The sequence below is a fragment of the Rhinoderma darwinii genome, chromosome 8, assembly GCF_050947455.1.
Source record: "Rhinoderma darwinii isolate aRhiDar2 chromosome 8, aRhiDar2.hap1, whole genome shotgun sequence".
NCBI classification, from domain to species: domain Eukaryota; kingdom Metazoa; phylum Chordata; class Amphibia; order Anura; family Rhinodermatidae; genus Rhinoderma; species Rhinoderma darwinii.
This window is the reverse complement of record NC_134694.1, coordinates 114,003,027-114,016,694: the sequence shown is the minus strand read 5'-3', so window position 1 is coordinate 114,016,694 and position 13,668 is coordinate 114,003,027. Positions and strand designations below refer to the sequence as shown.

The following is a 13,668-nucleotide window of genomic DNA, read 5'->3' as shown; positions in this document are numbered from 1 at the left end:
AGTTAGGAATCCACCAGAGAATTCCTCCTAATAATTCACATGACCCAACATGGGTCAGAATCATAAATAACAATTAAACGTTAACATTAACCCGAGCAGAGGAAGTCCTTGAAGCCCCTTCAGATGTTCCTTTCAAGAACACACCGAATTAGCCATCTGCAAACCACCAATTACCTCCAGCCGTAAACCAGCTCGGAAGCACCGTTCACCTCTGCAGATGGCTCCAACCACTAGAAGTCCACTTCAAGGGGATAACACCCGATGAAGCCCTCAAGTGATATACCGACCACTAGAAGTCCACTTCAAAGGGATAACACCCGATGAAGCCTTCAAGTGATATACCTTCTACCAGAAGACCACTTCAAAGGGATAACACCCGATGAAGTCTTCAACCATGTACCTTTTTTGGGGGACGCATACCCCCGATGCGACCCCCCCACCATTTTGTACTGACTGGCCTCAAGGACTCCCCCCGCCAGCTGCCATGACAACAGAACCTACTCCGGAAAAAAGAAAAACAAGTTAAATAAGCACACAAAATAACACACAACACTCATAGACGGACGTACATAAGACCTAAGGAGTAACAAACCAAGGGTGGGAGGGTGGGAGCTTGCTTACTCTATGTTACTCCTCCCGCTGCTTCCGGCTCAATGCCGAGAAACAGCGGGAAGCGCAGTAACAGCCCCCCCCCGTCCCCCTTAACTCCTCCCCGTCCCTCCTTCAGCTCCTTCCAACCCAACTTTCCCTCACCTCATTAACCCTTTCCCTACCAGGACGGTCATGCCGGCTTCCCTTAACCCTGCGGCTGCGTCCAGCCTCTTCTTGACCTGCCTAGGTAGAGTCGTGTGTTAACCTTAGACCATACTATCCCCCCACCCCCATTTAGTAAAGACACATGACACCGAGGTTGGATGTGAAATGGCCACAGCAGCCGTTTATTAATTTCACAGTTTTATAAAAACAATTTAAATCCGAAACATTCGGATAACTAGTTAGGAATCCACCAGAGAATTCCTCCTAATAATTCACATGACCCAACATGGGTCAGAATCATAAATAACAATTAAACGTTAACATTAACCCGAGCAGAGGAAGTCCTTGAAGCCCCTTCAGATGTTCCTTTCAAGAACACACCGAATTAGCCATCTGCAAACCACCAATTACCTCCAGCCGTAAACCAGCTCGGAAGCACCGTTCACCTCTGCAGATGGCTCCAACCACTAGAAGTCCACTTCAAGGGGATAACACCCGATGAAGCCCTCAAGTGATATACCGACCACTAGAAGTCCACTTCAAAGGGATAACACCCGATGAAGCCTTCAAGTGATATACCTTCTACCAGAAGACCACTTCAAAGGGATAACACCCGATGAAGTCTTCAACCATGTACCTTTTTTGGGGGACGCATACCCCCGATGCGACCCCCCCACCATTTTGTACTGACTGGCCTCAAGGACTCCCCCCGCCACCGCGAAACAGGCCTTGACCACCTTAAGCCTGTGAGTTCCTCCACACCACCACCGCCCTTTCTATGCCTTCTGCTATCGCCAAACTCCAAAGATCAATGCCAACCTCGGTCAGATGAACCCCGTCACTTCTCCAGAAATTCCCCACTCCTGACTCCAAATCCCTATGCCTCACGCAAATGCCCCCGTTCTTTGCCACAAAACGAGACACCGCCCGGTTAACTTTTATGCGAGCCTTATTGACTCTCTCCACCGATCTAGCTAACCGCCAAAGCTTTCTTGGGACTATGTCCGACCACACTATCACCAACTTGGGATAAGATACCCACAAACACAACATATCATGTTTGATATCCCGCACCAACTCACGAAAAGGGCGGACTCCTAAATCATTCCCACCCACGTGCAACACTAGAACCTCCGGAACCCTATCAAGCCGCACATATGTCTGGAATTCCGCCAACACCCTGTTCCAAGACATACCTCTAAAACCCAGCCAATGCACAACCGCATCCTGTCGCGGAATGCGCAACTGGCGACCATCCGGGCGGACGTCCGCCCTCAAAGCCCCCCAGTGCACGTACGAATGACCCATCAACCACACCAGACAAGGAGGCGAATCTGAAACGGAAAACACAGTTAGGCACCACCATATAACATTTTCAAACATAAACAACAAAATTACAACATATGGGGGCGGACATAGGACTTAAACCTTTTAGACTCCCAACGACCAATACGCCTCACCCCCTCGTCATCCAACCCCCAGCGCCCCGCTTCCGTTGCTGCGCCAATCCGGAAGGAATGAGATGAATATGAGCCTGCCGCAACCCCCACTGCCGTCAAACATTTTTTAAATACAGCTCCAAACTGAAACCTGGACAAAAACGACCCGTCCTCATGACGTAACAAAGGCAAATCTGGAGACCCCCTGTTTCTCGTAAAACCCCGCATGCACTCCACTGGACACATGACCGACCCCGGGAGAGCGAACAAAACTATCAGTTTACCCTTCCCTACTTGGTCAGTTTTAGATCTACGCAACCATACCTCCAGCCGATCTGCAAAAAGGCTCACCTCCCCAGATCTCAGCCCCCCTGCCTGTTTAGTACTTGGCGACACCAACTCACCTATTCTAAATGCTCCGAAGAACGCTAACGAAAAAGCCAACCGGAACAGATCCATTTCATCTGAAGAACGACATACCGATGCTAATGAACCCCCCAACGAGCCAAGCAAAGCAAACGACACCGGCCTTCTACTATCCGCCTCCACCCTACCTCTGCGCAACCCCTTCAAAGCCTGCGATACCAGAAATTCCTTCGATACATCCCGCAAGCCCCGCAACTTAAGCCCAAACGCCACAGCAGATATGAACCGGTTCACCTTCGCTACTGAAAACCCCGCCTCCCAGGCATCCCCTACAGTGGCGGATTAAGTAGACCATGGGCCCTGGGCTGTTACCCAAACTTGGGCCCCCCTTCCTCACCGCCGCCCTGCCGCGCCGTAACTATTTTTAACACTACCTTTTTGGGCAAGCATTAACAGTGTTACGATTTCCCTTGTCACAGCGCGGTGTCCCTACATACTGAGAGTATCACACTGTGCAGGGACACAACCTCCTGACAAGGGGAATTGTCTATCAGTCCTGGACTGCAGAAAGACTTTTTGTGAAATACAAGGATTCCTATAATAAACATGTCAGGAGAGGTGACAGATTCTCTTTAAATCTAGTGACTCACAGGTGACGACGTCTCAGATTCTAGTAGTTTTTTTCCTCTTTTCTTCTCCATCCGGTCCAGCGCTCATGACGACTTCTCCCGGCCATGACTCATTTCTGCAGAATTTGCCACTCAGACGTCTCCTCACTTTTCCAACATTTCCACACCTATAAACGAAAATAAAGTTATCATGGTGCCACATACTGTGCCCCTAAATATAATAGCACCAAACACTGCGTGCCTGAATATAATAATACCACACACTGTAAAACACCACATACACACAGCCCCCTGAACATAGTGCCGCACACAGCAACTGTAGATATTACACAACCCCAAAGATATCGCCATACACAGCCCCCTCTATATATCACACATCCCCCTCGTAGAGAGCGTTACACACAGCCCCCTATAGATAGTGCCGTACAGCCCCCCTGTAGAGAGCGCCACACAGCCCTCCCCCTCTTGTAAATAGCACCAAAAAGCCCCCCCTATAAAGAGCGCCACACACATACCACTGTGGATAGCACTACACAGCCCCCCCTTGTATATAGTGCCACACAGCGCTCCCCCTTGTATATAGTGCCTCACAGCGCTCCCCCTTGTATATAGTGCCTCACAGCGCTCCCCCTTGTATATAGTGCCTCACAGCGCTCCCCCTTGTATATAGTGCCACAAGGTTATGTACACATTTAAAAACTTTATATTATAATTATATATATATATATATATATATATATATATATATATATATATATAGTGTATGTGTGTGTATCAGTGTGATTTATGAAAAAATATTTTTACTTTTTGAGATACAGCTGCTTTGTATCCTGTATCCGTCAGGTCAGCAGGACTGACAGGATCAGTGACACGCAGGATCCACCTCAAATCTATCACATTTAAGATTATAATTTAGCGCAGAGCCCGTTTCACTGATCCCGTCAGTCCTGCTGACCTGACGGATACAGGATACAAAGCAGCTGTATCTCAAAAAGTGAAAATATTTTTTAATAAAACGTAATTACAAAGTTGCCCCAAACACACATTTTTATTAAAAAAAAATAAAACCGACGTGATTTTTGCGACGTTTTTTCCGTAGATAATGCAGGTTTCGTTTTTTTAGCGTTTTTATACACAACTTTTTTGCTATTTTAGAATTTTTATTCATAAAGTTTGAAAATAATAGTAAAAAAATAAGCTTTTTTACGTTTCAGCTATTTTTTTTTTTGGTAATAACATAGTTTTACCCTAAAATAGACCTTTTATTTGTAATCGTCATTGTCTACCGTAAATTTTAATATATTACATGTCTATATTAGGGTAATTGGGTCAGCGCTAGCGTTACAACAATGATTGGCGGGGGGGGGGGAGGGCGACGTTTTTATTGGGGTGGGTATTTTATGTGTATTTATTATTACATTTTTTTTTGCACTTTACTTTATTATTTTTTATTACTATGGTCTGTCTCCCAAAGGTCAAAAAAGACCTTTGGGGAACTTTATATATTTTTTTTCTTTGTTTTACACCATCTTTTCCACTGTAACTGGAGCTGCACAGCAGCCCCAGTTACAGGGGAAATCAGCCCTCTCATAGTGACGATTGTCACTAATAGGGCTGTGCTGGGTCTAGTAAGACCCAGCAACAGTCTGCCACTAACGGCACCCGGCGATCATGTGACCAGTCACATGATCACCGGGAGGAATAGAGACAGCGCCGCTGCTGCTGTCTCTATTCCTTTACACAGCGTTCATTGAGCGCTGTGTAAAAGAGATCAGAGAAGACAGAAGCAGCGAAAGCTGCTCCTATCTTCTCCTCAGGGTCCCCGGCAGTCACTGACAGCCGGAGACCCGACATTCAGCTGCCCGATCGCGCGGGCAGCAAGTTAAAACCCGAGCCGTAGAAAGTCTATGGCTCGGGTTTTAAGGACCCGTCCCTGACCGCTGGCCGTAAAAATACAGCCAGCGGTCAGGAACCAGTTGGGCAGGAGGATAAGCCTATACTGACCTCAGCGCCGGTGACCGCCCGCCCGGCTCTTCTCCCTCCTGCTGCTTTGGAGTAGCAGAACAGCCGTCCGTCGCTGTTCTGTTACTCAATGGCGGCGGCCCGCACTTGTCAGGGAGGCGTGTCCTACCCCTTTCCCGGCCAATTCCCTGCTCCTCCTCATCTTCGGCACTTAGCAGCGCTAGCGCGCTGAATAGATTTAGCAGATGATGTGCGGTTCGGGCTGCCATGGGCCCCCTGGGAGCCTCGGGCCCCGGGCGGCCGCCCGAAACGCCCATATGATAATCCGCCACTGATCCCCTAACCAATACAAAAGTGCCACCAACCTGTCTCTATCCGTATTGACGTCACCCAACTCTCTTACCCACTCCTCCCACTGCCTCCAACAAGCAGCATAAGCACTCCACGTCGTGCGCGCCAAAGACCTTTGTAACAGCTGCTCTACGGGACCGATACCAGATCCCAAAGATGCTCCGGACAAGCCAAACCGAGACGTTCCGCTCCCGGGGCCAATTGCCGAAACCGGTCCCACTGCGAGCGAGAAAGAGCATCAGCAATACAATTCCGTACACCCGGGACATGCACCGCCACCACCCACGCGTTCAACGACAAACACACCAACACTAAATGTCGCAACAATTGAACTACCGGAGGAGAAGACGCCGTGATGTTGTTAATGGCAAGCACCACCCCCATGTTGTCGCAGTAAAAACGGACCTTCTTATCCCTGAGCCTGTCCCCCCAAATGGTAGCCGCCACCACGATGGGAAACAGCTCGAGCAGGGCCAGATTCCGCGTGAGTCCACTGGACACCCAGCTAGCCGGCCATTGACCTGCGCACCACGGACCTCCCCCGTAAGCTCCAAAGCCACCCGCCCCAGCCGCATCCGTGAAAATATTCAAATCACTCGTATCCTGCGCTGGGGCCATCCATAGCGAGCGACCATTGTACTGGCCCAAGAAGTCATCCCAAACCTGAAGATCAGCTCGGTGCTCCTCCTTGAGCCGCACAAAATGATGCGGCGCACGCACTCCCGCCGTTGCCGCCGCCAACCTTCTACCAAACACCCTTCCCATCGGCATAATCCGGCAAGCGAAATTCAACTTCCCCAGCAGCGACTGAAGCTCCCTCAGCGACATTTTCTTCCTTCTACAAGCCCGTCGAACCTCCAGCCTCAAAGCACCCAACTTATCCGCCGGGAGACGACACTCCATTGCCACCGAGTCTATTTCGATTCCCAAAAAACAAATCGTCGCTACCGGGCCCTCCGTTTTTTCCGGCGCCAAAGGAATCCCAAAATCCCTCGCCACCTTCTGTAGAGCATGAAGCAGATTACCGCAAACCGGCGAACCCCCCGGGCCAACGCACAAAAAATCATCCAAGTAATGGATCAACGAGTCGACCCCGGATGCCCCCCTCGTTACCCACTCCACGAAGCTACTAAACGCCTCGAAGTATGCACAAGAAAGGGAACACCCCATCGGAAGGCACCGATCCACGTAAAAAGCCCCATTCCAAAAACAACCCAACAGCCGTTGGCTTTCTGGATGAACCGGCAACAACCTGAACGCCGCCTCGATGTCAGTTTTTGCTAGCAGCGCCCCAGGGCCCGCAGCCCGCACTAACCCCACCGCCTTATCGAATGAGGTATAAACTACGGAACACAACTCGTGATCAATCCCGTCATTTACCGACGAACCTTTGGGATACAATAAATGTTGAATCAAACGAAACTTTCCGGGCTCGCGTTTAGGGACAATACCCAAAGGGGACACAACTAAATCTTTTACCGGCGACTCAACAAATGGCCCCGACATGCGACCCAACGAAACTTCTTTTAACAACTTTTCCGACACGACTTCCGCATGCAAGTAAGCCGATTTTAAATTCCTCCGCGTAACCGGAACCTCATAAGGAGGTGGAGGAATAACAAACCCAACACGAAACCCTTCATAAAGCAACTTAGCTGCCGCCCTATCCGGATACTCATTTAGATAAGGGGCCATCCTTTCCACCCTCACCGGCGACACCCCCTTGACCAGTCCCGTGCTGGTTCCCTGACCTCTTTTTTCGCAGGCATTTTGCCGCCCCGTGTGATGCACCATTACACTCGGAGCACACGTGCTTGAACTTGCACGTGGCCCCGAACTTGCACTGACCTTCATTAAATTGCCAGCAAAACCCCGCCTTTCCCCCGCCGCTTTGTCCACTCTTACTAGACTGGCCTCCCTGGCCACCGCTCCCGGGAAAGGGCTGCCTAACCGGAGCCGTAACCCGTAACCAGAGAGCAATATCCTTCTGGTCCCACCGAATCGCCGGCCGAACCGCCTTCCGCTGACGGAATTGCTCATCATATCGCAGCCACGCCTGACCCCCATACGCCCTATGAGCCTCCCCAATGGCATCAAAATAACAAAACAGCGCCGAACAATTTTCCGGCGCCTTTTCCCCTATCACACTAGCCAATATGGCGAACGCCTGCGACCAATTAACGAACGTCTGCGGGATCAGCCTATACCGCCGCCGTTCCTCCTCGTCCTTTTTACTCTCATCCCGCTTGCTCTTATCCAAATTAAATTTAGCCAGCGGCAAGAGAGAAAAAATTTCAACATATTCGTCTTTCCAGATCCGATCGCGCACCTCCTGCTTTAAATGCGCACCCAACGGACCCTCAAAACAAACATACACCTCCCCCCGAGCACGATCGTCCATACGCACTCGATCGCCGTCCTTCTGTGCCTCGGTCTGTACCGACACCGCGACCGCCTCTCTAACCGCCACCGCAGGACGCGCCTGTAACGATCCCACGTCCCTGGGGCCTTCCCAAACTATCGCAGGAGACACTTCCGTTACTACCGGCGCCGCGGCCCTATCCAGGCGCCCCACCAGCTCCCGTAAGCAACCCACTAAATCTGCCAAACCCGCTCCGTCGCGTCCGCCCGCGCCACTACCAGCCCCCGATGCAATGCTAGCAGCCCCCCCGCCGACACCCGACATAAAAATCGCTGGATAAGACAATGATGGAGTTATACACTCACCGGGCTGCACAGGCGCTGTGTTCCCGTCAGCCGGACCATCCTGACCTCGACGATACACGTCCAGTTCACCTTCCTCCAGTTCTTCTCTCGCCGACGACTGTCCCTCCCAACGACCTCTTCGGAACGGGGATGAGGACGCGCTGACCAATGGGCCGGCAACCTGCCGCCCGACCGCCGGGACCCAGACTTCCGACCGGACCTGTTGCCTCGACGTCGCTGCAGCTCTAGGCGTCCGTCTAGACGATCCTGACGAAGCCTGCCCCCTGGCCGGAACATCACCATGCGGGGCGGCCGTACCTTGCTCTCCACGTCTTCCATCTGATGGGGGAGGGGTGACAGGGAGCCCAGCCTGCGACTCCCTGCTTACCGCCGGACCCCGTCGCGGCCTGGGATTCCTGCCAGGACGCAGGGCCTGGGAAGGGGCGGTCCTCCCAGCTGCCTGGCCTGCAGCGTCCGGGATCGGGCTCCCTCTGCGACGCCGTGTCCGCGGGACTACCTCCGGACTGAGGCGCTCTGGAGGTCGGGACCGCCGAGAGGGACGGGTCGACCCAGCCTGCATCGCCGTCACCCCTGGCACCGCTCTCTGCCTGCCCAGCGCAGGAGCGGTTGTTGCCGACTCCCCCCCCGCCGCCATAGCCATGCTCGTAAGGGGGCCGGGGGAGGGGAGCCTGTCCCTTTCAACAGACCCCGAACGCCGTGCCCGACGTGGCGAAACGGCGTCCGGGATCCTCGTTATTGCAGCCACGGTCTCCTCTAGCCATCCGGGACCGTGGTGCACAGCAGCGGCCCGCAGCCGCTCTAACATAATGGCTTCTGCCATTTCTAAAAACCGGGCAACGGGGAGCTTGCTTACTCTATGTTACTCCTCCCGCTGCTTCCGGCTCAATGCCGAGAAACAGCGGGAAGCGCAGTAACAGCCCCCCCCCCCGTCCCCCTTAACTCCTCCCCGTCCCTCCTTCAGCTCCTTCCAACCCAACTTTCCCTCACCTCATTAACCCTTTCCCTACCAGGACGGTCATGCCGGCTTCCCTTAACCCTGCGGCTGCGTCCAGCCTCTTCTAGACTCTTCTTACATTTGGACCATGGCCGGACTAGCATACAAAAGTTTCTTTCGGTTCTTTCTATACAATGTAGGTAACATGCTGTGTACTGAGGGAGGGGGTTGGAGAGAATCGTTCTTCTTCCTTTTCCCTTTGTCTTACATGTTTTATATCCTGGACCAGGTGTTTCTTGTGCAGACTTACGGCTTGAAATTTCCTAGATCATAAAAGTCATTGATTTCGAGGACACCCAATGTATGGAAATCTCTTGGGCCCCTTTTCCATGGGCGCCTGAGTTAATTGAAAGAACATTATTGTCGTGATGTGCCTGAGGCTGAACGGAGGCACACAGGGTCCCTGTGACTTCATACTACCATCGATACACCGCGGGCGGCAGTATGGAGCCTCCGCCAGGCATTATGGAGATATTCTCTTCTAGAATCCATGTTTCGGTGTCCAAAGCAACATAGCAAATTTTCTTAAATCTGACAGAAAAAACTTCCTTAAAGATGTTGTCCCAAGATTGATATGTATTACCTATGCACAGGGTAGGTGATGAATGCCTGATCATTGGGTGCCCCACCGTTCACTAGAATAGGAATTCCCGAGTCCCCCGTTACTCCTCACTGCACCCCCTCACAGTGGGGAGGCGCTTGTATCTCGGAGTCGTGGTCGAGCATGCGCCCACCGCTCCATTTAATGCCAATGGGGTCGATGGAAAAAGCCAAGTGCTATACTTGGCTGTCCCTGTCAGCCTGGGTCGGACTGGCCCAACAGAGAACCAGAGGATCCTCCAGTAGGCCCAGGCTCTAACACAATAATGGACCTTAAAGGTCCAGCAGAAGACAACCCCATTTGGAGCTCTTTGGAGCCAATCACTTGTCACTAGGGTCTATTTCTTATGGGATGATTCACGAATGACCTATTAGACCTTATTGATGATACTTCCTGTGTGTACAATGATAAGAACAAGGACTATGATGAAATAAAAAGTGGACGTGTACATGTTCTATATGGGTGGAGGATGCGCCCTTAGAATTATCTCCTCTGGTGGGCTGAAGGAACACCAGTCCGACGCTGCTGTCAGCCCTGCAGCCTTTGAATGGAGCAGCACCACGCATGCTCGACCACCGCTCCATGCTACCACCTTCTCACTGCGGTTGTGCAGTGAAAATGAACGGGAGTCTCGGGACCTCCATTCTAGTGAACGGTGGGGCCCCCAGCGATCAGACCTTTATCTATCCTGTGGATAGGTGATAAATAGCGATCTTGGGACAACACCTTTAAGTCTACTTATAAAATTAGACGCATATGGAGGTACCATAGGGTCCCATTACAGCTCTGTACAACTTGGAGGTACATGGGGCCTCGTACGTGGATTTCTTTTATCTACAGGATATATCCATCGTGGCTGGCATTCTCATTCCCTGCTAGGAGCTCACATCTGACAGCAAGAGCCAAGACAACTGTATGACGCTGAAGCCTCTCCTGCAGAACTCTGCTTCTGATATCATAGGGTTGTCTTGTCCATGGCTTGTGTCTGGTATAGAAGGTCAGCCCCATTAACTAAAATGGGGAGGCGCTGCACTACTGAACACAACCTGTAGACTACAGTGGCGCTGTTTTTGGTAGAAATAAGACTTGTTTTTCTATACTAAAAATATAAAATCCCCTTGCTGTGATGAGAAATAATATTATTTATGGTTATTCGTTGTTTTATAGAGATCAATGGGAACCAAATTTAGCGTGAAAGTGTCTGGGAAAGGAACCGGTGTCCTAAAAGTAAGTATGGACGAAACCTATAACTCCTTACTGCAGAGATGTCACCCAGTAATATATTTTTATGTCCATTGGGGTCATAAAGTCCTATAGGGGGTCACAATACTCGACAGGAACAGACTTTGAATGAACCCAGCAATTAAAGGGGTTTACCCCATTCGGACGACCCTTTTTCTAAAAAAGGATCAGCTATTCTTGCCGGGGAAAACTGCAGGCGCCACTGAAGGGTAGATATATGTAATATGGCACCCATACCAATGAATGGAGACCATGTAATACATGGTAAGGCCGAGGTCACTCTTCGCAGCGCCTCCCTGCTCTGGGTCATGGGGGGTCTCCCGAGGACATATAGATAGTGGTTGTCCTAATGGGACAAGCCCGCTTAAGAAAACTCAATAGTAGACCAATGATGAACAGGCTTGAAAATTTTCGAAAATAAATCTATGAATACTTTTTTTTATATATTGCATCACTACCATGTCACTTCTATAAATGTCCTTAACCTAAGGCAGAGTTTCGTTTTTAGATGACTGCATCTGTCAACTAAACCCTATATAGGGAAATTAAACTTGTTTGTATAAAGATCCCACTGTGTGTCAGCACTTTCTATGGTTTTATTCTTACCTCTGCTAATCCTGAGCTTTCTGGTTCAAGAATATAATGCAAGAACGGCAGTAAAGACTGACATACAAAAATTTGAATTATCGTTATACACAAAAAATGTCTGCCAGTAAAGGTTGTGAGAAACAATGCGCTTTTTTTGCCCCATTTCATGTTGCTTTTTAATGTTCATCTGATCTCAGGTTCTGAAGATGTATAACATCATACAAGTGGAGAACTCAACCTGCTCACAGCTTGGGCTTGAAGTAAAAGTGCATGGTAATATTAATGCAGGTAAGTGACATCTTGAATATTATTTATTTATTCATTATTGAAGCTCAGCCCCTAATTACCTGGGGGTGACAATAGTTTGGACTACCATGACTACCGGTCCTGCTCCTGTGGGCCCGCCAGAATTAAGCTCTGTGTCGCCTGTCTGGTGCTAATGTCACAAAACTCTTACCTCGCACTCAATACCCTCCTCCGCAGAGCGTCTCCAGCTCCAAGGCTCCCCAATGACCAGCAGCCCCATCTATATGGTCTTGGAACGCCTTAGTGATTGTATATGGGGTTAATGATCCCATATATAAAATGTAAGGGGATGGACAAACAAATTTACCAGCATTTGAATCTCAGGACATTTAAGCCCCGCCCATGAGTAACCTCAAAACAACCGAGAAACGCCCCTTTTAATGCTAATGTGCATAAACCCCACCTGCCCAGTTCCTGTAGGAAAATGGGACTGTTGGCAAGTATAGTCAAAGGGGGACTGTGAGGGGTTGACAAACATTTAGGGTATACTGGATGTGCTATAAATGTCTGAATTGGGGTACAACTTCTGGGACCCCAACAAATACTAAAAAAGTGGTGTCCAGTCATCGCTTTACAGGGGGGTGTGGCTGCTTACCCAGCTGTTTCCATATCTCCCATCTACTATAATGAAGAGTGACCGTGCAGGTTCCAGTGGTCGGACCTCCACCGATCAGTCATATCCAGACGACACACAATGCCATTAATGTTTGTCATTGGAACATCCCTTTAAGTCATGAGTTCCTCTATACTGTGTCTGCAGAAGATGAAGGAAATGATTACGGTGAGAATTATGATTATGAAGAAGGGGTCTTGTCTGATGAGCCCAGGAGGAACATTGTCTGGCATGACCTGAGGAGCAGAGCGCGGAGAGAGGTCTCCCAGCCAAAAGAAAACGATGTGAAAGTCCTGTATGAAGTGTGTCTGTGGTAAGAACGATCGAGGGTCTCGGACTGTCACAGCATATGATAGATAACGTTACAGTAAACTACCACAAGACTCCGTCAGCAAAAATTACGAGAGTCCACCGTATAGTCCTACAAGCCCTGAGTTGTACGGAGCCGTAATATGACCCCGATGTTAGTCTATGGGCCCATATTGTACCTTTTAATGCCTCTATATTCAGAAAACACCTTCGTAATGCAGAACCGTAGTGAGTGATTGAAGATAATCCGTGCTACTTTACATTCTATGTGTTGTACTCAGGATTCTTTCCCATAATCCCTTTCTTTCCCATCCCCTTAATCAGTAGCCCCGAATATAGAATCTAATGCAGTAATATTGAATGTTGGGTGACTACCTCTGTGCGAGCTCTAGTGATGGCCATATTAGTTGTCACTCGGCTTTCCCAGAATTTCGAGGATTTTATTTCATTGGGATTTTTCAATCTTTGGGGAAGAGCTCTTTAACCATCCTATAAAAACTGTATTCCCAGGAGAAAACCCCAGACCGCTACATCCGGCATGGCGATCGTAGATATTACTCTGCTTAGTGGATTTGAACCCAGCACTCAAGATCTGGACAAGGTGGCTAATTACTTTGCAATATATTAAAGGGGTTTCCCCAGAGACTATAACAATGATGGCCTATTCTTATCATAGGCCCTCAATGTTTGATTGTGGGGGGTCCAACCACCGGGACCTCTGCTGATCAGCACAATGATGGGGGGCCGCGATGGGATGAGCTGCATTACCAGGCACAGCCACTATG

At 49.8% G+C, this 13,668-nt stretch overlaps 1 protein-coding gene across 2 annotated transcripts in view; it reads left to right on the top strand.

Annotated features, from left to right (window-relative positions):
- The window catches only part of LOC142659895 (complement C4-like), a 59,801-nt gene that overhangs the window by 39,029 nt on the left and 7,104 nt on the right, over positions 1-13,668 (top strand). For both annotated transcript variants that reach the window (XM_075836443.1, XM_075836444.1), the window contains 4 exons: positions 10,993-11,052; positions 11,853-11,943; positions 12,722-12,887; positions 13,394-13,484. In XM_075836443.1, coding sequence (XP_075692558.1) covers positions 10,993-11,052; positions 11,853-11,943; positions 12,722-12,887; positions 13,394-13,484 — 408 coding nt within the window. The remainder of the gene's footprint in view (positions 1-10,992; positions 11,053-11,852; positions 11,944-12,721; positions 12,888-13,393; positions 13,485-13,668) is intronic.